The sequence below is a fragment of the Zootoca vivipara genome, chromosome 8, assembly GCF_965207765.1.
Source record: "Zootoca vivipara chromosome 8, rZooViv2.hap1.1, whole genome shotgun sequence".
Taxonomy (NCBI): domain Eukaryota; kingdom Metazoa; phylum Chordata; class Lepidosauria; order Squamata; family Lacertidae; genus Zootoca; species Zootoca vivipara.
The window spans coordinates 70,671,034-70,697,638 of record NC_142591.1 but is presented as its reverse complement, the minus strand read 5'-3'; the positions used below and the strand labels follow the sequence as shown (position 1 = coordinate 70,697,638).

General features: G+C 41.9%; 1 protein-coding gene across 3 annotated transcripts in view; it reads left to right on the top strand.

Moving 5' to 3' along the window:
* CSMD3 (CUB and Sushi multiple domains 3) overlaps positions 1–26,605 on the top strand; it is a 567,595-nt gene that overhangs the window by 364,089 nt on the left and 176,901 nt on the right. For all 3 annotated transcript variants that reach the window (XM_088675845.1, XM_088675844.1, XM_060277658.2), the window contains 5 exons: positions 9,633–9,820; positions 10,918–11,106; positions 19,328–19,444; positions 22,315–22,530; positions 23,186–23,374. In XM_088675845.1, the coding sequence (XP_088531971.1) occupies positions 9,633–9,820; positions 10,918–11,106; positions 19,328–19,444; positions 22,315–22,530; positions 23,186–23,374 (899 nt within the window). The remainder of the gene's footprint in view (positions 1–9,632; positions 9,821–10,917; positions 11,107–19,327; positions 19,445–22,314; positions 22,531–23,185; positions 23,375–26,605) is intronic.

The window sequence follows — 26,605 nt, the reverse complement described above, 5'->3', positions numbered from 1 at the left end:
CATCCTCAGCAATGTTCTGGACCAGGCACCCCCAAAGTTTGGCCCTCCAGATGTTTTGGACTACAATTCCCATCATCCCTGACCACTGGTCCTGTTAGCCAGGGATCATGGGCATTGTAGGCCAAAACATCTGGAGGGCCGCAGTTTGGGGATGCCTGTTCTGAACTCAACATAGTAAGTTACAGGGCATTGTGTGGGGGTGGGGGTGGAAGGGGCGTTGGGAGGAATGGGAGTGAGATGGTAGCTGCCACATACAAAAATTACCAGGGAGTATTTGGAGACCATTCTGTGTAGTAGCCTTATATTGGGGAGACGGGGGGGGGGGGTGATAAAAATAAAACAATCAGAAATGTTCCTTTGAGAAACTTTTACCTGAGCACTGTTATGAATGGATTATGTCTGATGACCACCACTAGGGCCTCTACTATGCCCGCTGAAAGTAACGTGCAGTCGTGACGCTACTGCTGATGGTATTTCTTTCAACAGTAGCCAATGTAAACCTTTCCAAATAGGGCATTGAGCTTGTGGAGCAGTGGGAGCAATGGATCTGCTGGATCTAAAGTTGGCCCGGTGCCAGGTGTGGAACCTAAGCCATGCCCCTCTGCTCCCTGAAATTCTTCTGACCTGACCAGAAGAAAGTCAACAGGACTTCAGATGAATCTGTGGTGTTTCTGCTCCGATTGTTCCCTGAGCAGGGTTCCTTGCACATTTTAAAATGTGTTGGTTTTAATTATGTTAATTCTAAAATGCTGGTAATCTATGGGTCCCTTTGGCAAGAGGCATTCGTTTTTGAGAATGAGCAGTGCTGGCTCTAGGGGTAGGCTGGGAGGCGCGGGGCGCCAGGGCGCCGGGGCGGCAGCGGGGCGCTGCACGGCAAAGCCGTGCGGAAACCGCGCTGCGCCCACCCACCAGCCACGGGAAGAAACGAGGCAGGGGCGCCGGAGCGATCTGAGCACCACGGCGCCAGGGCGCCCGACCCGCTTAAGATGGCCCTGAGAATGAGATCACAGCTGTGGAGAAGCAGGGCAATGAAATGAATAAATAGAGCTGCATTAAGGAATCAAGATTGTGAAACTTGTAAATTATTGATCTCCCTAACATTTAAGACATGCTTGCATAATTACTTCATAAGAAGAAAACAATGGCTTTTTAAAATAATATATTTCAAACTGGAAGAGGAACAATATGTCTCTGAATAATACACCAGCTTGTGGAGTTCTTCTTCTTTATTAATTCTTTATTAATGTACCTCATTGAAACTCCCCACCCACCCACCCTCAACAAAACAGCAGGGTTACACAATCTTGTGGACATCAAAGCACAGAAGATGCCCGAGGATGTCCTTCCAAGTGAAGATGGTTCCATTTGCTAGTCTGGATTTCCACAGATCTGATTTTAGAGAATGCAATGTAAAATTAAAAGCCAAGCACAAACGTGGCAGTAAAGGTGTGGGTGGGGAAGCGACTTCAAACAGAAAACTACACTGAAATTAAAAAGCAGGCATGTGTAGGAAGTGTAGCAGCCAGGTCTACTTGCTTGGATCTCAGAAGGCAAAGCTGGCTAGAGGTCCCTGCTAGGGACCAGCTGCTTTTTCAAATTTTGTTTATAACTTTATTCTAATGAGACTCCCAAGCCAAGCCTCAGACAAGCTTTACACGGGCCTGCTAAAGAGCATTTAATAGATGTCTGAAAAGCTGAAAATAGAAGGAACCCACAAGGCCTCCAAGGGAAAGGGATGTCATAATCTCAGTGCCCTCAAAGAATCTTAGTGCCACAGTTAAGGGCAGGACCACAATCAGAGCCTTAGTTGCTGATTTCCCTTAACTGGCAGTCAGGCTGGTATGTGAGCAGCTGGTTCATGAGATAACCTAGCCCCAAGCCGTTTTAGGCTTTAGACGCTTAAACCAACACTTTAAATTGAGCCTGGAACCAATTTGGCAGCAACATCCCAAGAATCATTTTAGTGTAATTGAAAGAGTGCTTGGTTGCGATGTCTAGCTGGCAGCTGTCATCAGCTAGCTCCTAAATCCACCTGCAGCTACACTGGTCACCTTCAACTAAAAGGAGGAATCCGTAACTAGGACTATATCAGTTGCCAGTGCAATACAGTATGTTGAAAAGCAGTGTCATTTTGTTGTTGTTCTCATCTTCAGAACTCTACTTAATGGAAGCTGAGGCTGATTATATGGGTGACTTGTCTTTAGACTGGGGTGTGTTTTTCTGCATCTGTTATTAGGAACAAATGAAGCAGCCTTAAACCAAGTTAGACAACTGAACCATCTGATTCCGTACTGTCTATTGACTGGCTGTGACTCTTCAGCCATAACTGGAGATTCCAAAGCTTGAACCTTCTGCATGCAAAGCAGGAGGAGCTTTTCCACTGAGCTATGGTTCTCTACTGTCTTTTTGTCCTCTTAATATTTCTCATCTGTGTTATTTTTCAGTTCTCTTAGAATTCTCTTTCTCATCCTGTCTGCCATACTTTCTCCTCCTTAAAAAATAAGTATATTTCCTCCTGTTAGATTTCATCCCTCAACTCCTCCAAAAGGGAAGAGTGACAGAAATAAGATAAATTTCTAAAAAAGAAACAATGACCAACTTTTATGAAGGAACCTTGACATTGGGGTTGAGACTAACAGAATTTTATCAGTGAATTTTGCCGTTTCTCATTTATTTCAATGGAAACAAAGTTCTGCTAAGTCTTGCTCCAATCCATGCTTTATAAAATATGCACAACTTAGCCCTTAGTACCCATTTTTCTCTTGCATGGTGCCTATACTTAGACTGTGAGCCTCCAGGAATTAACTGAGGGAAATTCTATATTTATTTACTTAGTTTTCTTTAAATGCTGTAAATAATAATAATATGTAAGTACAAAGTACTAGCCCCTAACTTTGAGGAGAGCACAATATGTCCAACAGGGAACTCTCAGAATGAATAAATACACACAAATTGTGGTTTGTCAATATTGTATGTGAAGAGACCCATACTGAATCAGTGTTCGGACCTCCCAATATAATATGACCTATACATCTTAACAACATTATTTCTGTACTACCTATGAATGGTCCCACCATCTAACTTCAGTTGTATGATTTGAATAGAGTCCCATAGGGTGTCTAACAGGTAGGGTTTTAAATGGTAGTTTATTTGTTCCTGGGACGTGGGTGGGGCTGTGGGTTAAACCACAGAGCCTAGGACTTGCTGATCAGAAGGTCGGCGGATTGAATCCCCGTGACGCGGTGAGCTTGGTTCCAGCTCCTGCCAACCTAGCAGTTCGAAAGCACATCAAAGTGCAAGTAGATAAATAGCTACAGCGGGAAGTTAAACGGTGTTTCCGTGTATTGCTCTGGTTCGCCAGAAGCGGCTTAGTCATGCTGGCCACATGACCTGGAAACTGTACGCCTGCTCCCTCGGCCAATAATGTGAGATGAGCACCGCAACCCCAGACTCGGTCACGACTGGACCTAATGGTCAGGGGTCCCTTTACCTTTACCTTATATTATCCGGGTAGCTCTTAACTCATCAGTTTGTTTTGCCTTCTACAAGAAAGAGGCAGAGCTGACAGTACAGGTTAGCTACTCAGGCACAGGTCCTTCTCGATCAGCCTTCCCTAACCTGGTTCTCTCTAGATGTTTCAAAATACAACTGCCATCAGCCCCAGCCAGCATTGTCAGTGCCCAGGGATGATAGGAGTCGTAGCCCAAGACTGGAGGGTACTAGGTTGGGGAAACCTCTTCTCAATCTTCTGCACCAATCATTTCCTTAGAGACTCCAGTTCTCAAACACCGCCACTCCTGCCAGAAACTCAGTTAAGGCAGCTGTTTTGTTAATCTGTTTAGTATTAAGTGGCTCTAAACTATTGTAGGCCTATCACTGTCTCTGATGTTAAGTAATTGGCTGAATTATCCAGATTAGCTGAGCTCAGAAAGCTTGCTAAGTAAGGGCTGATTTGCATTTTCATTAGTTTGTAGAGCTTTCAGAACCTCCTTTCGGGTGGCATGAATTCTGATTCTCTTTCAGATCTATCATTCAAAATGAGGGCTCATGGAGCAAAACCTCAATGAGATTTGTAGACTCTGCAGGTCCAGGTCATGCTTATTCCCTCCGATATGCCAGCAATAGCAATGACTTGATCTGTTGAATGTTGCAAGCCCTCTTAGAGTCTGATCGGAAACAATACCAGTGAGAAAAAAGAATTAGTACTTTTTATCTTAATGTGATGTTGAAGGCTAATTGTTACAGCATAAATGCAAGCAGTTAATCATCTCGTTGCTAAGTACAGCACCACACTAATGAGCTTAGACCTTGCACATCATATCATTAATTTATTTCCCCAGAAATAACACTTTATATTTCAAATAAGCATATAGCTATACTTCCTTTAGATATTTCCCTGTTGCTTGGATACTGAATATTGCCTACTCATGAGAAAAAATAAAATGGGCCTTATATTTCTCTATAATTAGTGAATAGTTAACTCCCTACACAAATTTCACAAATTGCACTCAAACAATTATGATTTGGTTGTAACTACTTTGTGAAAGGGTTATTTATTTAGTCCTGCCAAGTAGTAAGCATAATCTTACCAGATTTACCAGGTGGACATGTGTGGTAAAATCTGTAGTAAACTTCTTGTCTTTACCCATCCCTTGATTGATTATTCTGGGAGGAATTCAATGTAGTGCTAGGACAATCATTCTATCAACTCAAGCATTTCAGCTTGTCAGATGGAATGATCCTCCATATCCTTTACTTGCATGTTGTTCTGGGGCTTCTCCCGAGTACACCAGAGACAATTTGGGTGTCTATCAGCAGCACTATGGGAGAGAAGAATGCAGAAAGGCTGACCATGTTAGTGGAAGTCCTTGTGCAGGTATTAGTGGAAGTCCCTATGGAGACTTCCATTAGTGAGACTCATTAATTGAATCTGGTCCTATCATTTTAGCTATGGTGTTCATTGATTTGTTTATTTCTGGAAAAGGGTTCACTCTTTAACCCTGAACCATTTTGTAATTTATCACAGTTAGCTTGGCAAAAACAAGTCATTCTCTCTCAGCTGTCTGTAAACCAGGTACAGACTTCAGTCCTCTACACACACTTAGCAGGGACCGCTACAGTGATGCAACCACACTTGCTTTCATCTGGTTTTTTTGTTGCCGCACTTTAAAGGTGTTTAGGGTGGAAACAGTAAATAAGACATAATATTATGCATGATGTGGTGAAAGTGGATAGAATTAAGCTTCCACTCTCTCATAATACTAGACACAGGGGTGGCCAACTCCCAGGACACTGCGGTCTACTCACAGAGTTAAAAACTGCCAGTGATCCACCTACCTTTTTTGGGGTTCTGGTCAAAAGGAAAGCCCTGCTTTTGGGGGGGGTGCAGGGTTAAAATGTTGAGCTTTTTTAGGGGAGTCAAAGTTGTTGAGCTTCTTTGGGGGGAGCCAGTGATCTTCCAGTGATCTACCACAGACATCTCCAATGATCTACTAGTAGATCATGATCTACCGGTTGGACGTGCCTGTACTAGAGCATGAGCCATCTGGTGAACCTAATTGTGGGAGATTCAGGACAGAGAAAGGGAAGGTCTTCTTTAGATGGCACCTAGTTTAACTGTGGGTTTTGCTTCCACAAGAAGTTGTGATGATCACCAGGTTAAACATCTCCGGTTGTAGATTGTGCAAAGCAATGACCATATGATGTCTTCAGGATAGGAGGCAGTATGACTCTAAATGCCAGTTGATGGAGAAATAACAGAGGGAAGAAGGTTATTGCCCTTATGGAGGCTGAACTAGATAGGCCTTTGGTCTGATCTAGCCAAGCTTTTCTTATGTTCTTTGCTTGTTTGTTGTGACACACTGGCATTTACTTAACATAATGCCATAAAGATGATAAAAGATTACTCAGACTTAAGAATGGTATACCATAATCATAATATAATCATTCATCGGAAGGCTAAGGAACAAATTGTCAGTCCAGCTAGGACATATGAGAGAGTATATATGCTTGGGAAGCAACCATTGTTCATGTAGTTATTTCCTTTGATAAATGGTTTCTGCTTAAGAAGTTCAGAGCAGCATGACACTGTGTTTTATACAGTAGGATTGAATCTGCATCAGATGTGAACTGTTCATCGAAGTACAGAACAAGAAACTTGTGCAAACCCTTCATCTCAGGATCACTTCCTATATTGCATTTTTGTACAACCAGATGGGTTTTTCTGCATCATGATGGAAGTGTGGCAGTGCATTGTTTTTTTGTTTAAAAAAAGCTGACATATGTTAAGCAACTGCATTGACCGGACCACTAATTTAATGTTAATGACACATATTTTTATATGCAGAGTTGTAATGCAGAGTGGCGATATTAGTGAAACATGAAAAGTATGTTATTCTTCTGTAGTAGTGTTGTATTCTTTCCAGAAAGAAGAAATATACAATGGTATGCCTTTTACTGAACAAACACAAATATTCCTATGGGAACACTCTTGAGCTTGCTTTCAGATAGATAAAACCTTGATGATTTGATAATAATAATAATAATAATAATAATAATAATAATAATAATACAGTGGTACCTCAACATCGAAATGACTCAACTTCCGAAGGTTTTGACTTCTGAAGTCGGCAAACCCGGAAGTCTTATCATCGTGCGGGCATTCTGCGCCTGCAGAGAAGCGGCACATGCGGTCAGCTCATGTGCAGAAACGCAGAATCGCGCTTTGCGCATGTGCAAAACAGGACGCTTCAACAACCGAAGGATCCGACTTACGAAAAGCGCCGTGGAACAGATCACCTTTGTAAGTTGAGGTTGTTGTTGTTTAGTCGTTTAGTCATGTCCGACTCTTTGTGACCCCATGGACCATAGCACGCCAGGCACTCCTGTCTTGCACTGCCTCCCGCAGTTTGGTCAAACTCATGTTCGTAGCTTCGAGAACACTGTCCAACCATCTCGTCCTCTGTCGTCCCCTTCTCCTAGTGCCCTCAATCTTTCCCAACATCAGGGTCTTTTCCAAGGATTCTTCTCTTCTCATGAGGTGGCCAAAGTATTGGAGCCTCAGCTTCACGATCTGTCCTTCCAGGGAGCACTCAGGGCTGATTTCCTTAAGAATGGATAGGTTTGATCTTCTAGCAGTCCATGGGACTCTCAAGAGTCTCCTCCAGCACCATAATTCAAAAGCATCAATTCTTCGGCGATCAGCCTTCTTTATGGTCCAGCTCTCACTTCCATACATCACTACTGGGGAAACCATAGCTTTAACTATACGGACCTTTGTCGGCAAGGTGATGTCTCTGCTTTTTAAGATGCTGTCTAGGTTTGTCATTGCTTTTCTCCCAAGAAGCAGGCGTCTTTTAATTTCGTGACTGCTGTCACCATCTGCAGTGATCAAGGAGCCCAAGAAAGTAAAATCTCTCACTGCCTCCATTTCTTCCCCTTCTATTTGCCAGGAGGTGATGGGACCAGTGGCCATGATCTTGGTTTTTTTGATGTTGAGCTTCAGACCATATTTTGCGCTCTCCTCTTTCACCCTCATTAAAAGGTTCTTTAATTCCTCCTCACTTTCTGCCATCAAGGTTGTGTCATCTGCATATCTGAGGTTGTTGATATACCACTGAGGTACCACTGTAATAATTTATTATTTGTACCATGCCCATCCGGCTGGGTTTCCCCAGCCACTCTGGGCACCTTCCAACAAAGATTAAAATACATTAAAATGCCACACATTTAAAAATTCCTAAACAGGGCTGCCTTCAGATGTTTTCTACATGTCAGGTAGTTATGTTTCTTTTTGACATCTGATGGGAGGGCATTCCACAGGGTGGGTGCCACTACCGAGAAGGCCCTCTGCCTGGTTCCCTGTAGCTTTGCTTCTCGCAATGAGGGAACCGCCAGAAGGCCCTCGGCACTGGACCTCCATGTCTGTGCAGATCGATGTGGGTGGAGACGCTCCTTCAGGTATACTGGGCCGAGGCAATGGCAATGACGGCAGTGATAGAGGCCTTTGGTGGAAAAAGTAATTAAATGTTGTTTCGTTTGGGGGGAGGTGGGAAATGGATGGAATCAGGTGGTTTCTAAAGATGTAGCATCATCTTAAAATATTGCCACACAGTTTTTAATAAAATGCATGTATGGTTGACACTATGGCTGTGTTGTAAACCACTAAAAGCTGTGGCTGGTTTCAAAGGGAAATGGAGGGTTTTTTTATCCCCTCTGGTCACACAAGAGGACCAAGAGGAGAGCGAAGCTTGGGGAGGAAGACCATACATATAATGCTAAGCTATGGTTTAGTGTTATTTCAAACCAATGTCTAGATGGGTCCAATGCGGATGTTTTGTTTCACCATGCTTCCAAGGTAATACAATGAAACCATGCTTAAGCCCTGCACCCAGAGGCTCTGTATGTGGTGATACTAGCAGAAACCTGCCTTCCACCTGGAAATCGAAAGTTTGGATGGTGTTGATGATGATCATTTTATATATTATTGATTTTGTACCCTCAGAAACTGCATTTTCCTAATGCAGATAATAGTGTAATTATAATAAATGCAAACCATGCTTTGCAAATCTATTTTAAATAATGGTTTCACATAATTTGTAAAGTAAAGGTACCCTGAACGTTAGGTCCAGTTGCGGACCACTCTGGGGTTGCATGGTCATCTCGCTCTATAGGCCAAGGGAATAAGATCCCCCCCACATGCTGTGCAAATTGAAGCCCTGAACTCCCAAGCCCCGGGGGTACTGACTGCGAACGTGGCAGTCCAGACTGGAAGGCCCACTGCATCATGGCACTCATACTCCTAGGACGACCCCTAGGACTAGCTGGGACTGGGTTCTTGGAAGGTTGGAATTGGGAGAACAAGGCACCAGGAGAATCTAAAGCCTAGCTCCCTTCGCTCACATCCAAAGGACCATCGGCCTCAAAAACAGTAGAGGACATGGAAGGGCCGGGCTGAGAGACAGGCTGCATTCCATTCTGCTGAGCCAAAGACTCCAGCTCAGTACAAAAACTTGACACGGCCCCCAAACCTTCTCAATAAAATAAAGAAAATTACAGAAATACAACTGGATTAAAAGGGGGCATCCCAAAATCAAAATGGTGCTTGTGCCAAAGCAAGGTGGCGCTCCCGCCAAAACAAGATGGCACTCCTGCCAAATTAGCTGGGTAAAGACCTCCCCTTCTCGAGAGAAGGTAAAATGGTGACCGCGTAAAAATTTGGAGTGGGTGTTACCGGCCCCAGGAAATTCCCCACCAGCCCCTTAAGCAGAAGAGTAGCAAAAGCAATTCTCTCATAGAGGGAACTCTCAGCGAAGCCCAAAGTTAAACTGAGAAGTGCCTTTGTCTGGGAATTTAGAGATGCATATGTGCAAAAAGGTTGATATCTGAGTCACCCCCAGAGTTTCTGTGGATAACTGACACAGTGTGATGGAACATAATAAAACTCAATGGAAATAAAAGGACAAGGCTCACACATTCTTTGCACTTAGGGAGTTTAATTTGAATAAGGATTTGATTGCAAAATGTGTGCTTCATCTAAATATTATATGTAGGCCATCAATTTTAACAATGTTTCATTTGTATGATCTTTGGGTATATTTTACGTCTATATTATGTGTGTTTCTCCAACATAGATTCCAGACAGAGCTCAATTACGATGTTCTGGAAGTGCACGATGGACCGAATCTTCTCTCACCACTTCTAGGATCTTACAATGGTACACAGGTCCCCCAATTTCTGTTCAGTAGTACCAATTTCATTTACCTTCTGTTTACAACAGACAACAGTCGTTCTAACAATGGATTCAAAATCCACTATGAAAGTAAGTAGCTTTTGCTTTCCTTAGTATCTAAGGTTATTTTGTAGCATCAGACTTGTTTATGTGCATGCTTGCATGAACACACATTTCATACATTTTTCTTCTTTCTCTATGTGTATATCTGTTGTGTGTCAACAGCTGTATGGATTAACATGGCACCCATATATAGGGTGCTAATGAAAAAGAACACTTCGATCAGTTTTGGTTTCTCTTAGTTTCTCATCCCCCCCCCCCCAGTCTTAAATTCATTTATGCATCAGTTTGAATTTCTAAAAAAACAAAAACAAAAAAACTATTCATGAAAATTCACCAGCATTTTACTGCAAATTATTCTGGAACAGCTTTTGTAATACTTGCAAATGGCCCAAATTTGCTAAGACTTTTAAATGAATAGTGCTGTAAAGGAAAGTTACCATGCATTGCTCAGAACTTGAGAAACCAATGTGACATTGGATTTGGTTACACTGATGTCATATTCCAGTTAAGGTATTGAGCAGCCCTACACAATTAGAAGTTTGGGCAAGTTTAGGTAGGTGATGGGCTTCCCATCAAAACAGAGTGCCCAGGTTTTAGGGAAAACAGTTGTCGCTTTAATTTGGATTTATTCTCAACAGGTGTGAGATTAATTGAAAATATTTATAGGAAGCAGTTCCCAGAACTGAATTACTTTGCTTGTGCAGTCTTTGGCTTTTGTGTGCTTCCATGAGTTTGTTTTTTTATGTCAGCACAGTGCTCCTTCCTTCCTTCCTTCCTTCCTTCCTTCCTTCCTTCCTTCCTTCCTTCTTCTCTCCCCCTCCCCCTCCTAGATATCCCTGCGTATCCAGATTTATGCTCTCACTCACACTGTTCATAACACACACACACACACACACACACACACACACACACACACACTTCGCATAGCCTCATTTACATAGTACTTCACACTTGAAATAATTGACCAGTGTTAGAGATGCTTTCCCTTTTTTCTGCACTGCTTCCCGCTACCAATATCCTCCCAGTTTCGTTATGCATGGATATATTAATCAACCCTGTTAGACTATATTTCTCAGTCCTTTTTTCCATTTAATATTTGGAACATTTGTTCCCTTCCACTCCAGGTGTAACCGTAAACACCTATTCTTGCATGGATCCTGGCATACCTGTTCATGGTCGTCGTTATGGGCACGACTTTTCTATTGGCTCAACGGTATCATTTGGATGTGACCCAGGATATAGGCTCAGCCATGAAGAACCTTTGCTGTGTGAAAAGAACCACTGGTGGAGCCATCCACTCCCTACCTGCGATGGTAAGAATCAGTTGAAATTAGCACAAAATATCATCTATGGCGTGTCCATCACACTGGCTTTCAGATTTCTCAGTGCTAGCTATGTGTTAAGGAAGGAGAGAGGCTGGTCCTACTTTTGCAAACCTGATTCTTCTACTTGTTTATGAACTAAAGAGTCCAGTTCTACTTGCTAATAAACTAAGGGATGCCCAACAACATCTGGAGGAAAATATGTTATCTTGCTCAATAATTTTGCTGAAGGAGCCTGCCTCCCCCTACACATTTGAAAGGCTGTAGAATATTAATCAGCCCAAGACCTCGTTGAAGTGGAACATTTTATCCTGGTGCCTAAAATTGTATATGGCACCAGCTAAACTGCCCTGGGGAAACATTCCACAAACAGGGAGCCACTGCAGAAAAGGCCTGTTCTTGGGGTACCAAATCTATCATGGAAAAGAAGGGCCTCAGGTGATAATTGCAGAGTCCGGGTTGGTTTATATGGGGAGAGGTAGAGAGCCAGCATGGTGCAGTGGTTGGAGTGTCAGACTAGGACCTGGGAGGTTTATATGGGGAGAGAGGGATTGATTGATTGATTGATTGATTGAGTTAGTTATTGCAATCCTGAGCCATTTGAGGCTTTATAGGTCAAAACCAACACTTTGGATTGGGCCTGGAAGCTACTTGACAGCCATTGCAGTAGGGCCAGGATTGGTGTAATATGCTCAAACATGTTGCCTCAGTGAGCAACCTAGCCACCAAATTCTGCACCAGCTGAAGTTTCTGAACTGTCTTCAGAGGCAGCCCTATGTACAATGTAATCTAGATAATCTAGATGTTGAGTCCCTATCTACTCTAGTCAGGTACAGTTACAGAATCCTGATCCCCATGCTCTAAGACAGGCATAGGCAAACTTGGCCCTCCAGATGTTTTGGGACTACAACTCCTATCATCCCTAGATAACAGGACTGGTGCTCAGGGATGATGGGAGTTGTAGTCCCAAAACATCTGGAGGGCCGAGTTTGCATATGTCTGCTCTAAGAAATGTCCTGTATAGCCTTTTTAAAATTGCTGTAAAAGTTTGAAATGTTCCACTTTTTCTTTTGCTGAAATGTTTGGCAAGAGAAAACATAGCTCTTCTTGAAGAAGCAAATATCAGGACTCCTTCTCTGTCCAGATAACAGCTCTCTTCTAATAATAAAATTAATGATCTTCATAGGCTAGCAGGTATACAATCCACTTCAACACTCCTGCAAGGCCAATCAGACTGCTGCATTCTGGATCCTATTGTTCTAGGATTCAGCTCAGTACATAACATTAAGTAAAGGTAAAGGTACCCCTGACCGTTAGGTCCAGTCGTGGATGACTCTGGGGTTGCGCGCCCATTTCGCTCTATAGCCCGAGGGAGCCGGTGTTTGTCCGCAGACAGCTTCTGGGTCATGTGGCCAGCATGACTAAGCCGCTTCTGGCACAACAGAACACCAAAACCAGAGCAGCGCACGGAAACACCATTTACCTTCCCACCAGAGAGGTACCCATTTATCTACTTGCACTTTTTGGCATGCTTTTGAACTGCTAGGTTGGCAGGAGCTGGGATGGAGCAACAGGAACTCACCCCATTGCGGGGATTCGAACTGCCGACCTTCTGATCAGCAAGCCTGTGATTTAGACCACAGCGCCACCCGTGTCCAGCAAGGTTAATTAGTCTGCCCATAAAAAACTGGACCTGAACCCTGAGGTATCAGGTCTTCAGTATTTGTTTCTTAATTATTCATATCTCATATGATACTCAGACTTTAGCATGACTGTGCTGTGGCCATAATTCATTAGCTGGTCTGCAAGCAGAAAGTGACATTAACAATTTTTTCAATCTAGTTTCCACTTTATTCTTGTATTTCCCCCCCCCTCCCCAATTTTTTGGTCTATGTTACAAAGTTCATAACATTAAAAAACAAACAATTGAGTTCAGTTTATAATGTGTCCCCCATGTTTCAGCTTGCTTAGACTGCATGGCTGTACACCTGAGTCGACTCTTTTTGCATTTTAAAGGTTCTGTTTTTCATTCTGTGCTGTTTCAATTTTATCCTAACTTGCAAACCAGATTTGGAAATTACTTACACAACATTGAAACAGCATTTGTTTTCCCTGTTACATGTAATCCCATAGAAGTAACATGTAGCTTCCCTGACACACTTCCGTAAGTTAGAAGGCTGCATTGGAGAGATTGCCATTGTGGGAGGGTTGAACTCAGTGACATGGTTGTCAAGCCAGCTGTTCAAAGCTTTGTTACACTAGCTGCAAAAAACAATTCTCCATATCTCACCTGCAATTGTCCATGGTGATGCCACTGTAGTTAGGATAAAGATCAGGATCTCTTTACTGAATAGAATACTCTACTGAATAGTTGTTGTTGTTTAGTCGTTTAGTCGTGTCCGACTCTTCGTGACCCCATGGACCATAGCATGCCAGGCACTCCTGTCTTGCACTGCCTCCCGCAGTTTGGTCAAACTCATGTTCGTAGCTTCGAGAACACTGTCCAACCATCTCGTCCTCTGTCATCCCCTTCTCCTAGTGCCCTCAATCTTTCCCAACATCAGGGTCTTTTCCAAGGATTCTTCTCTTCTCATGAGGTGGCCAAAGTATTGGAGCCTCAGCTTCACGATCTGTCCTTCCAGGGAGCACTCAGGGCTGATTTCCTTAAGAATGGATAGGTTTGATCTTCTAGCAGTCCATGGGACTCTCAAGAGTCTCCTCCAGCACCATAATTCAAAAGCATCAATTCTTCGGCGATCAGCCTTCTTTATGGTCCAGCTCTCACTTCCATACATCACTACTGGGAAAACCATAGCTTTAACTATACGGACCTTTGTCGGCAAGGTGATGTCTCTGCTTTTTAAGATGCTGTCTAGGTTTGTCATTGCTTTTCTCCCAAGAAGCAGGCGTCTTTTAATTTCGTGACTGCTGTCACCATCTGCAGTGATCAAGGAGCCCAATAAAGTAAAACCTCTCACTGCCTCCATTTCTTCCCCTTCTATTTGCCAGGAGGTGATGGGACCAGTGGCCATGATCTTGGTTTTTTTGATGTTGAGCTTCAGACCATCATAAAAAAAACCAAGAAGAGTAGAGTAGGAAGAGTAGGAGCAATGTTTTCTTATGCACCACATGCTTATAGTCTAAAAATAAACACTATTAAGGAGCTCTCTGTGAACAGTTTTCTCTGCTGTGCAATAACATTACATATTGTGACAAATTTCTTCCTTGAGATGCTGAACTAGTGTGCAATTCATTAAGTAAATGAGCTTATCCCCCCCCCCTCTAAATGGCAATTGTCCACTGAATAAATATTCTCTAAAGGCAAGATTGGGTATATTTATTCTAGCACATTTATGGATTCATGGCTGAACTCATTTTAATTCCCTTACCCAATTGGTTCTTCCAGAGTAATGATTTGGGGCCAGTTTGGAATTGACCACTGGAGAGAAGTCTGTCCCTTGTATGAACTCAAAGTTGGATCCATTCCACTCAATTGTTTCCTTTGGTTAGACACTAGTTTTCATAAAGTGAGACTGATTCTCGGGCTTTTGGCTAAAAACAAGCATAGTTTTCCCTATAAGGCATGGATGATTGCCAAGTCAAGGACAGTCTTGGAAGGAAACATCTGGGTTTTGTAAACTCAGTGACTTTTAGAAAATAATTTCTCCCCAGGTCTAAAGGTGGTGTCTCCCCTTCGCATTAACACCCCGGCACAGTCAGCTTGATATTTACAGTTTTTATTATGTATGTACAAGAAACAGCTACAGTTCAGGATTATGCATCTGAACCCATTGAGTCTGATTCGGGGAGTGGCTTTCTTCGATTTCCCCACCAACATTTTTTAAATGAGGCTGCATTTTTTAAAATTTTAAACTTAAGTTGCATCCATAGCTGCCAAGTCTTCCCTTTTCTCGCAAGGAAGCCTATTCAGCATAAGGGAATTTCCCTTAAAAAAAGGGAGAACTTGGCAGCTATGGTTGCATCTTAACCTGTACTTTAATTAATTGTTTTTTTTTCTTTTATGTCTTATTGTGATTTTACTGTGTCAGCCGCCCTGAGCCCAGCTTTGACTGGAAAGGGTGGGGTATAAACAAAAATTTATTATTAATAATTTATATAGGTGGGGGAATCGCGCAAGACGTCTTTGACCATTAAGTTTCATTTCCCTCCTTGTCTGTGCTGATTTGAAAGACCCTTCCAGAGTCTGAGCTCCCTTCCCGGGCCTCTGGGCGGTGGAAGGGCTCTGCAACATCCCTGAGCCCTTCCTCCTTGTGGCTAATCTCCTCCTGCTCTTCTGCTTCCTCTGCCTTTGGGCGGTTGGAAGGCTCCACAGCAGGCATCCCCAAACTTCGGCCCTCCAGATGTTTTGGACTACAATTCCCATCATCCATGACCACTGGTCCTGTTAGCTAGGGATCATGGGAGTTGTAGGCCAAAACATCTGAAGGGCCGCAGTTTGGGGATGCCTGCTCCACAGCATCCCTGAGCCCCTGCTCTGCCTCTTCTTTCACTTGCTCCTCCGAATTCTCCCTGACACCAGGTGGTGGTAGTAAGTGGGCAGGGATCCGGGGATTTGGTCTTCACCCAATTTGAAGCAGCAATAACAGGTTGCCTACCCCCATTTTGACATCACTGGACTACCTGGTAATAAGCTTCTTCTTTTTTTGCCTACTCCATACTACTGTAATGCCTTTGGATTTGGTTCAATTCACCAAGGTCTCTACCAGCTAAATAGGTCACAATGGGAGGATATAGTGTACATTTGAATGGGTGAGAGTAATGCCAATACACTGATGAGCATCTCATAGCATCAAGGTACTCAATGGAGGTTTACCACAACCTTCTTTTCAGGGATTGCTGGCTTGAGAGCATTTGACCCGAGAAATGCTTGTGATAAGCATGAATACATTATGTTGCTGATAATTTAGAATTTGGTAATTTAGCAAGGTGGGGAGCAGTACAATGATCTCTGCTCGCATCAGAGGAGTAAGGCTTTGGGCAAGTGAAGGTGGCAGTTAAATGGTTAATGATTATGCCGTTCATAAGTAAGTAAAGTTCTGACACCCATTTACAAGTTGTATAGTTGTGCAATGACTCATGGTTCAATGGATAGCGGCCGACCATTGTTTGTGTCCTGCTTCTGCTCATTTGTATGGTTTTCTTGCTGTATTTCCAAGACACATTTCACTTACCATCCTTTGTATATGATAATATGGATTTTATATTTGGAATCATTTAGAAGGTAATTTTGGATATTGAGTTTTTGGAACAGGAGTTGTTGCAATCTGATCCTTAGATTTGCTACACAAGCACAAATTATTTGGTTTGGGTGGATTAGGGACAGCATATACAAATGCCCCCACTAGTATTTTGCAACATATTCAGTGTAGCAGTAGTAGGAAAATGCTCAGGATCTGAGTTGTAAGTGCACTGAGCATCCAGATGGTGTTCTGGCAATATGCTTGAAAAATGGGTATGGCATCTTGCATAACTTAGCAAGTGTGTGTATATATATATTTCACTGTAAAACAAGATGAAAATCTTAGTCTTTATATAAAAGTTCATAGTCATTAGATTACGACCATATGCTATTAGTGTTGCTGGTCTAAAACAAGATGCAGTAATACCTCTAAAACCTAAAATTCAAGCAGTCTAAACAGTATTGCAAAAGCCTTTGCACTGTGGAATACTGGTTGGTCCGAACATATGGCATTTTTAAAATGTCTCTGCTATTTAGGTATAATAGACCAATACAGTCATACCTCGGGTTACAGACGTCTCAGGTTGCGCATTTTCGGGTTGCACACCGCACCAAACCCTAAGTACCGGAACGGGTTACTCCTGGGTTTTGGCGCTCATGCATGTGCAGAATCACTAAATCGTGCTTTGCACATGCACAGAAGCGATGAATCATGACCCGTGTGTGCGCAGACATGGCACTGCGGGTTGCAAACAGTGTGGGTTGTGAAGTGCCTCCTGCACAGATCACGTTCGCAACCCGAGCATCCACTGTACAGCTACTGTGCTTTATTTGAAAATAATAAATGGAACTAGGATTCCATTTATCCCTAGCCAGCTAGGGATCTATATCAAAAATTTGACAAGAGAAGCAAATTCCAATTAAGGCAAAAGGGAATTATATTTTCAGTAAATGCTGTCATAGAAGATATTCTTTCAAAAAGTCCATTCTCTAAGGCAAGAGGGTGGGCATTTGCATAGGCTTTGTGTTAGAAGTGATGTATTAGAAATTCTTTAATCCATGAGAATGGGATGAGAGATGTGATGTGAGATGAGGGATGTAGATGAGCGGGGGAAAGATGACATGGAAAGAATAAGTTACAGGTAGGTAGCCGTGTTGGTCTGAGTCGAAGCAAAATAAAAAAATTCCTTCAGTAGCACCTTAAAGACCAACTAAGTTTATATTTTGGTATGAGCTTTCGTGTGCATGCACACTTCTTCAGAATTCAGATTCTGAAGAAGTGTGCATGCACACGAAAGCTCATACCAAAATATAAACTTACTATGGAAAGAATAAGAGAGTTTAGGAAACGAGTTACATAAAACTGATGGTTGGGGGGAAGGCTATTTATTTATTTGTGTGTTGTTGTTGAATTTTAAAAAACTTATCGGCTGCCTTTAAGGGTAAAACCCTCTCTAATCGTCTTACGCAATAAAAAACACACACCTGTGTTCATAATCCAGCCCACAAATATTAAAATATGATACAAACTGCAGCTAAAAGGTGTGTCAGAAGAAGGCAACTAAGATAATATATAATAATAATAATAATGTATTATTTATACCCCCACCCATCTGGCTGGGTTTCCCCAGCCACTCTAGGCGGCTTCCAACTGAATATTAAAAGCAATACAGCATCAAACATTAAAAACTTCCCTAAGCAGGGCCGCCTTCAGTTGTCTTTTAAAAGTAAAATAGTTGCTTACTGCCTTGACATCTGCTGGGAGGGCATTCCACAGGGTGGGTGCCACTACCGAGAAGGCCCTCTGCCTGGTTCCCTGTAACCTGACTTCTCGCAGCGAGGGAACCGCCAGAAGGCCCTCGGCGCTGGATCTCAGTGTCCGGGCTGAACGATGGGGGTGGAGATGCTCCTTCAGGTATACAGGACCGAGGCCGTTTAGGGCTTTAAAGATGATCAAGGACCTTATGCAGAACGGTTGAGGGAGTTGGGTATGTTTATCCTGGAGAAGAGGAGATGATAGCCATCTTCAAATATCTCAAAGGCTGTTACATGGAGGATGGAGCTAATTTGTTTCCTCCTGCTCAGGAGGGTAATACTCAAACCAATGGCTTCAAGTTACAAGAAAGAGGTTCCAACTAAACACCAGGGAGAACTTTCTGACAGTAAGAGTTGTTCGACAGTAGAATGGACTGCCTCGGAAGGTGGTGGACTCTCCTTCCTTTGAGGTCTTTAAACAAAGGTTGGCTGGGAAACTGTAATGGATACTTTAGTAGAGATTCCTGCATTGCAGGGGGTTGGACTAGACTAGGGTACTTTCCAGCTCTACCGTTCTATGATTCCCTAGCTAATGTACCTTGGGATATTGCCTTTGTGACTTTGTGCTTGCTGCAGAGCCTTGCACTGCTATGAGACTGAAGAAAGATATATTGTTTACTTCCCAGGAAGTAAGTCACTGTCTCTGTGTTTTGATACACACCTATACTTTTTACTTTGTTTCAGAGACTCTAAGAACTGATTAGTGATATGGGACAAAAGAACCACATGTGCACAGCATGCCTCTCTCAAGTGCTCCCCCTCTCAAACTATTTCCAGCCCTCTTTAATATATCTTCCTCAATTGCATGCCCCTTTCCTAGATAGACTTATATTGGTGTTTAGTATTCAGTGTGATTCTGAAATATAAATAATTTCCATTCTTATTATGGAAACATCCCTCCCCAACTAGGAATTTTCTCAAATCAACCAGTATAATTAGCAATTCATTTTCTTAATACTTATTACCAAAGCTTCTCAACAATTAATTAATCATGTTTCCTTTCAGAGCACTTTGTGTAAATATTGGCTACAATTAGAGATTTGTCACCCAAGGGAACTGTTGGCACTCCCAAATATAGGCTATTGTTTAAACAGAGATAATAGAATTTCAACTTGTTATTTCACATGCTTAGTTTTAATATGACTGCCTGTGTTTATGTGCCTACTACATTTCTCTCCCCACCTGCTTCCTTTCCAGCTTTGTGCGGCGGAGATGTTCGGGGACCAAGTGGGACTATTTTATCTCCAGGCTATCCTGAATTGTATCCCAATTCACTGAACTGCACGTGGACTGTGGATGTTACTCATGGAAAAGGTATAGAATTACATTTTTAAGAACCATAACACATTTTTCATAATTTTCGTTCTAGTTTTGAGTTTCTATTTTCTCATAAAGTTATTTAGCTGGGTGATGGCCACAAACACATCAAGTGCAAAAGTTGATTTAAAACAGGGCTGGAAATCACTTTCAGCCTGAGGGCCTCATAGCCGGTAGATCCAGAGCCAAATGGAAGAGGAGCAATAGGTGCAACATAAAATAAGCTGCATGAAAGCCGAAGTGTTTCTACACATCTTCTACAGGGCGAGTCCTTTAGAAGAGGCCCTGTGGATACAGAGTACACATGTTCCACGGGGCCTCTTTTAAAAGACTCACCCTGTATATCTACCACCAAGGAAAACAAGAAGTTGAAAATACATTCCAGTTACTCAAAAGCACACTGGGCAAAGAGCAGGACAGGTGAGGGGCATGTCCTGTAGAAAGTCCCATGAGCTGGATAAAGAGGCCTTATTAATTAGCTCAGCCTCCTTAGATTCAATAGCTTCATGTAATAATTTTATGTATCTGTAATGCCCAATTAACCCTCGACATATTGTAGTGCTGAGTCAAAAGAGCCCCCTTGCTTTTGCTGTCCCATTTTTACACTGTGAATGTGGGGAAGCTATTTTTGAAGTTTTTTTAATGATGGGCTAGCATGCAGGTAGACTGCCATTTCAACCTTTATTCTGGAATTGCTCTCACACAAAAAGGACATTTGAGGTCAAGGATTCAGAGTTGTTAACTAGAATCCCTTTTTGTTTATATACATGGGGAATCCAATCAGAGGTTACCAAATGCACTGTTCATACTTGCCTTGTGGTCTTGTAGTGAGCTTCATCCATCATTGTATTCCTGAGATAAATAACGCTGTGACTGACAATGTAGGGACCTTACACACTTTTCTGAACAGTTGGAAGTTGAAGATGACTTTCTGCACGGCAGCTGACAGAGTGATTTAACAAGTCCTTCCCAACAGAGATAAGCCATTCATTTCAGTGTCTCTGACTACTGCAGATCTATTCCAGTCAATGTAGGGATATACTAGTGGAGGTAAATCACGGTAAACGTAAATTGCTAAGCATAGCAACCTGATACTGGTATAATTTGCTGCCAGAGTGAGGAAAATACTTAGATATGAAAATGATAGAATCCAGAAGACCCTAATTATAGAGGGGTACTTTTTAATATTAGGGACCCAGGTGGCGCTGTGGGTTAAACCACAGAGTCTAGGGCTTGCTGATAAGAAGGCTGGCGGTTCGAATCCCTGCAATGGCGTGAGCTCCCGTTGCTCGGTCCCAGCTCCTGCCCACCTAGCAGTTCGAAAGCACATCAAAGTGCAAGTAGATAAATAGGGACCACTCTGGCAGGAAGGTAAACAGCATTTCCGTGTGCTGCTATGGTTCGCCAGAAGCAGCTTTGTCATGCTGGCCACATGACCCAGAAGCTGTCTGCGGACAAATGCTGGCTCCCTCGGCCTATAGAGCAAGATGAGCGCTGCAACCCCAGAGTCGGACACGACTGGACCTGATGGTCAGGGGCCCCTTTACCTTTACTTTTTAATATTATGGTACCCAGGTGGTGCTGTGGGTTAAACCACAGAGTCTAGGGCTTGCTGATCAGAAGGTCGGCGGTTCGAATCCCTGCAACGGGGGGAGCTCCTGTTGCTCGGTCCTAGCTCCTGCCCACCTAGCAGTTCGAAAGCACTGCCCACCTAGCAGTTCGAAAGTGCTCGGTCCTAGCTCCTGCCCACCTAGCAGTTCGAAAGTGCTTTCATGGGGAAAGAGAAATTTGTGAAAAATCACCTCTCTCCCCCTTCTGTTCACTGAACAAAGAGCCTTCCATAAGCAGAAGGACAGAATTGGATACAACCCCAACACTTTATCCATTGCTCTAGATTACAATTGTGAACACAGTCCATCCACACACTGTTGAAATATGAACCTAAGCAATGGGACAAAATTAGATACAACCTCAATGCTTTATCCATTACACCACATTACAATTGTGAGCACATCCCATCAAGATGCTATTGAAATACATGGGAATTTTTTAATCAAGAAAAAGGTGTCTCTAGAACAATTGAGACAGCTTTTTCTTGATTAAAAAAAATCCCAAGTATTTCAATAGCATCTTGATGGAATGTGCTCACAATTGTAATGTGGTGTAATGGATAAAGTGTTGAGGTTGCTTAGGTTCATATTTCAATATCATTACTAACAATATTGTTTTATTTCTTTGCTTAATACAGATGATTACTGCACTGCAGTTTAATAATAAAATCTTTACAGGCATAGGCAAACTCGGCCCTCCAGATGTTTTGGGACTACAACTTCCATCATCCCTCACCACTGGTCTTGTTAGCTAGGGATGATGGGAGTTGTAGTCCCAAAACATCTGGAGGGCTGAGTTTGTCTATGCCTGCTTTAGTACATCTCAGAACAAACTTGTCCTCAACTTGCATGTTTCACCAAATTCAAATGACACTGTTACAAAAAGCCATTTTAGTTTGGGAAGTTACATTTGATTGCCTTTAAAAAAGCAAACAAAACTCATCTGCTTCTGTAAATGACGAGCAATGGCTTCACTGTAAGCAATCTTTGTCCTCCTACCCACTCACAAAATATAGATTAACACATAGAACTCATTTTATATATATATATATATATATATATATATATATATATATATATATATATTCCTTTTCCCATACCTCACACAAAAAAGCTTGGGGAATGAGAACAAGGGTAATGTAAGCTGTGTTTAATTTTCTGAGTCTGTTTGTAATGAAATGTATGAGTTTAATCAGTGATATAATTGCTTTCATGTTAACTATGTGATATGTGAGTCTAATTTTACTTTTCTAATAGGAGTGCAGTTCACCTTTCACACCTTTCATTTGGAAGATCATCACGACTACTTACTAATCACGGAGAATCGCAGCTTCACTCAGCCTCTGGCACGCCTGACTGGCTCAGAACTTCCATCAGCAATCAACGCTGGTCTCTATGGAAATTTCAGGGCTCAGTTGCGCTTTATTTCTGACTTTTCAATATCATATGAAGGATTTAATATTACTTTTTCTGGTAAGGCAGCAAAATGAGCTATTTGTATAAAGTGGAGGAACATTACTGGGCTTGATCTCACAGAAGCAGAGGGGTGGTGTTGGGAGAATGCAACAGTCCAAATATATTTGTTATGATGAGTAACTTTTCTTACACTTCTTAAAAATAGACCTTACAATTGTTTTTGTTGTCGCTTCTGTAATAACAATCTCAGTTCATCTGCTGTGGCATTTTCAGTAGTGGACGCTGAAGAAAATGATAATAAACTGTAAAGCACATTATTCATTGGGAAAATCACACTGTCTCAGAGTGATTTGAAGTCTAATTTCAAGAAGTGGGATTCCAAATGAGCCCACGAGGAAATTGGCCATGCTTTTATGCTGCACAGTTATTTTGGTTCATTTTATGTGACAGACTCAGAGACATTTATAGCTCTTATAGGAATGGTAAGCACGCATCTCTCAGGCGCTATGAGTGTTTATGGGCATGGTTTTTTAAATTGTAGCTGAATTGCCTATTTACTTATATGATCATTTATTCTGAAAATTTATCTGAAGGCCAAATTGTACCTGAGGCTCAGGAACAAATGTGTGCTTGTTATAATGCACAGGGTGGGTGATGAACAAGCCTTTTAAAAAAATTTTGAAGCAATAATATGATCTTTTTGCCTCTGTAGAATATAATCTTGAACCTTGTGAGGATCCTGGGACTCCTCAGTTTGGAAGCAGAATAGGATTTAACTTTGGAGTTGGAGACACTCTAACATTCTCCTGTTCTTCTGGATACCGCTTGGAGGGGACTTCAGAGATTATCTGCCTCGGTGGCGGCCGAAGAGTGTGGAGTGCACCTCTGCCCAGGTGTGTGGGTACGTGGTCAGCTGCTTTCATTTGCTTGTATGTGTAGTCATTGTCCATGGAGTTGCAACTATACCGCATGGATAAGCATGATACCACTCCAATTAGTTCTGAAACAATATAGCCTTTGCATCTCCCATGTCTTTTCACCTTAATTTGTCAGGTTTCCTGGTTCTATTCTCAGGCTCATGTTGAACCTGCAGTCAGTGTTCAGAATAGGGAGATACATGCTTTTAATCATTTTCCCACATTACAAATAAGGCATTTTGGGATATCTCCATCAGTAAAAACCCTACACAAGGACCTTTCACAACCCTTGAGATTTGCCTGGGGTAGAAGCTCCATAAAGGTGTGGAGTGGGGGGGGGGTTATTTCATCTGGCAAGATGCAACACTTCTGCAGATGCAACATTTGCCATTGTGCAATACTGAATCCTACTCTTCGTTTTTAAATTTTAGCAAACTTGAATCCTAATTCTAAGTTATCTACATTTTTTCCATTGGTTCCAGCACTGAAAGTATAACATACCTATTCTTTCTTTATTAGGATTGTACCATTAAAACTCTCAAAAGAAGTGGGGAAATTGTCCTAATCTCTCAAAATAACATCCCTTTGTTTGGAATAATGAATGAGGTTCTTAGGAAATGGATTGTTGTGTTGCATAAAGATTTTCTCTTTGAGTGGCTTAGAATTTAGAAGCAAAATAAAACATTATACATTGTAAAATCTTAATTTAGCCATACATTTTCCTAATTAAGCTCCACAGATACATTTTATTCTTCCTTAATTTAAAATGTATTTAAAGCTGCTGAACAGAGAAGTGCACATGATAAAAGAGATTGTGCTCTACTCACAAATTTCCTAGGCGTGAGAAATGCCACCCTTGTACTTCAGTTTTATATAGTATTAAGATGCCCATATGTTCCTGCAGCCTTCCTGCATCACTTAGCTTCTTCTATATGTGATATGGAACAGGGCCAGGATTCTCAATAGTTTTTGTTTCTGTTTTTTTGAAATTTCAAGTTGATCTGCCAACCAAATAATATGTTCATTTGAGTTTTTCCCTATGAGAAAATAATGCATGTTTAAAATACTGCTATCTCTCCTTGCACTGCTGAATCTCTCTTACAGTAGCAATGTTTGGGGGTGTTGAACAATAATTTATTATGCAGAAATTGCATAAGAAAGTGATACCTTTGCAGACATACCCTGTCACCACACCTATCCAACTTTCCACCACTGTGATTGGTGGACAGGTGTTCCTCTTCCTTTCCTTCTTACCTAATAACACCCATCACGCATTATTTCGCTCACTAAGTCTTTTTGAAAAGAGTGGAAGGGCAGTTCTTCTGCAGTCAATAAATCCAAGGACTAGGCCAACTGAGAAGCCCAGGCAGATGTCAAGTATTACTCAAACAGCTGTTGCTCTTTTGGAGCCATTGACCTTCAAGCTATGAGTGTCCGGCACTTTAAGGACTGCAGGATATGTAAGTGAGGAGGGTGCTTTGGATTTTCACCCTTCTTCCATTATGAGAACTAATCAAAGGCATTTGAAATGTAGGGCTCAGTTTCAGTACTGGGGCCTTTGTTTCAAGGGATCTATTGCCAGTTTTACACTCACATACAAGCTCGTTGAGTCTTGAGCCACCACAGAACCCAGGCATCGCAAACATGGAAATGCAGTTTGCCGTTGCAGTTGTCATTGCAATTTATGTATGTTGGGATTATTCAAATACAGTGGTACCTCGGTTTAAGTACACAATTGGTTCCGGAAGTCTGTACTTAACCTGAAGCGTACTTAACCTGAAGCGAACTTTCCCATTGAAAGTAATGGAAAGTGGATTAATCCGTTCCAGATGGGTCCGCAGAGTACTCAACCTGAAGTGTACTTAACCCGAAGTATGAGTGAAATTGGTTCTGGAAGTCCGTAATTAACCTGAAGCGTACTTAACCTGAAGCGAACTTTCCCATTGAAAGTAATGGAAAGTGGATTAATCCGTTCCAGACGGGTCCGCGGAGTACTTAAACCAAAAATACTCAAACCGAAGTGTACTTAAACCGAGGTATGACTGTAAAATAAAATATAGAACACTTTGTGATATTGCACTTTGTTGCAGCCATGCACGAAGGTGTTGCAAATGGTGCTTCTATGAAGCTCTTACCAAATATGAAGATCTGGGATGGCACAGTCAGTAGAGCATGAAACCTGATCTCGGGCTCATGGGGTTGAGCCCCACATTGGGCAAAAAGATTCCAGGATTGCAGGAGGTTGGACCAGATGACCCTCATGCCCCCTTCCAACTCTACAGTTCTGGCTAGTTCCTTTTGTGCACCAGCCCACAGAGTATAAGGAAGAAGGGGATACGATGTTTCACACTCCAGTTAATCAGAGATTGTGCTGATTTAAAACCTAGCTCTACTGTCTGCGTATATGTACATGATGAAAAAAATGAGAGAGGGAACCAGGTTTAAATATTGGTGGTGTGTTTTCATGTGCAAGGGTCAGTTGCTTGTTCCAGGATCGTCAAAACATTATTTAATCAAAGTGACTTCCATGTAAATATGAATAGGATAGGGTTCCATGATTGGAGTGGATGAGGTGTTTTTGCCAGAACATAATGTCACCCAGGGCTTACTGATGAATGTAGATGAAATGACTTTTTTTCATTCCAACTTTTTATTGCCTCTCATCATAATAAGATTATTAAAGGTGATACAACCATTTTCCTTCCTCTTCCTCTTCCTCTTTTCTTTGATTGTGATTTAGACCGTGCATATCACTTACAGTTACACTACACTTGCAATGTGATTTCTTTGTTTTTAATAAAGTATTCACAACTTTCATTCAACCTTAATGTAGTTTCTATATGGAACTTGATTCCCTCTGTTATTTTATTTGGTAGAATTCTTTTTGCTCCCTTTGATTACATTGATCACTTTTGAATAACTTGTTTTTCCATCATTATTTATTCCACCCACTACTGTGCTTCATTTTATTGTATCAACACTGGAGATGATTTATTCTTCCAAAGATTGTATAAGTATTTCCCAAGGCATTGTTTCAGGTTTATTGCCCTGTTTTCAGAAATGTCTGGAAAAATGAATAGAGGTGATACAAGTGGAGCAACAAAATCAGAGATAAAGATTTCAGAACAGAAAGTTTAAATAATTAGTGTGACTAATAATGTACGGAAGTGAGAGCTGGACCATAAAGAAGGCTGATTGCCGAAGAATTGATGCTT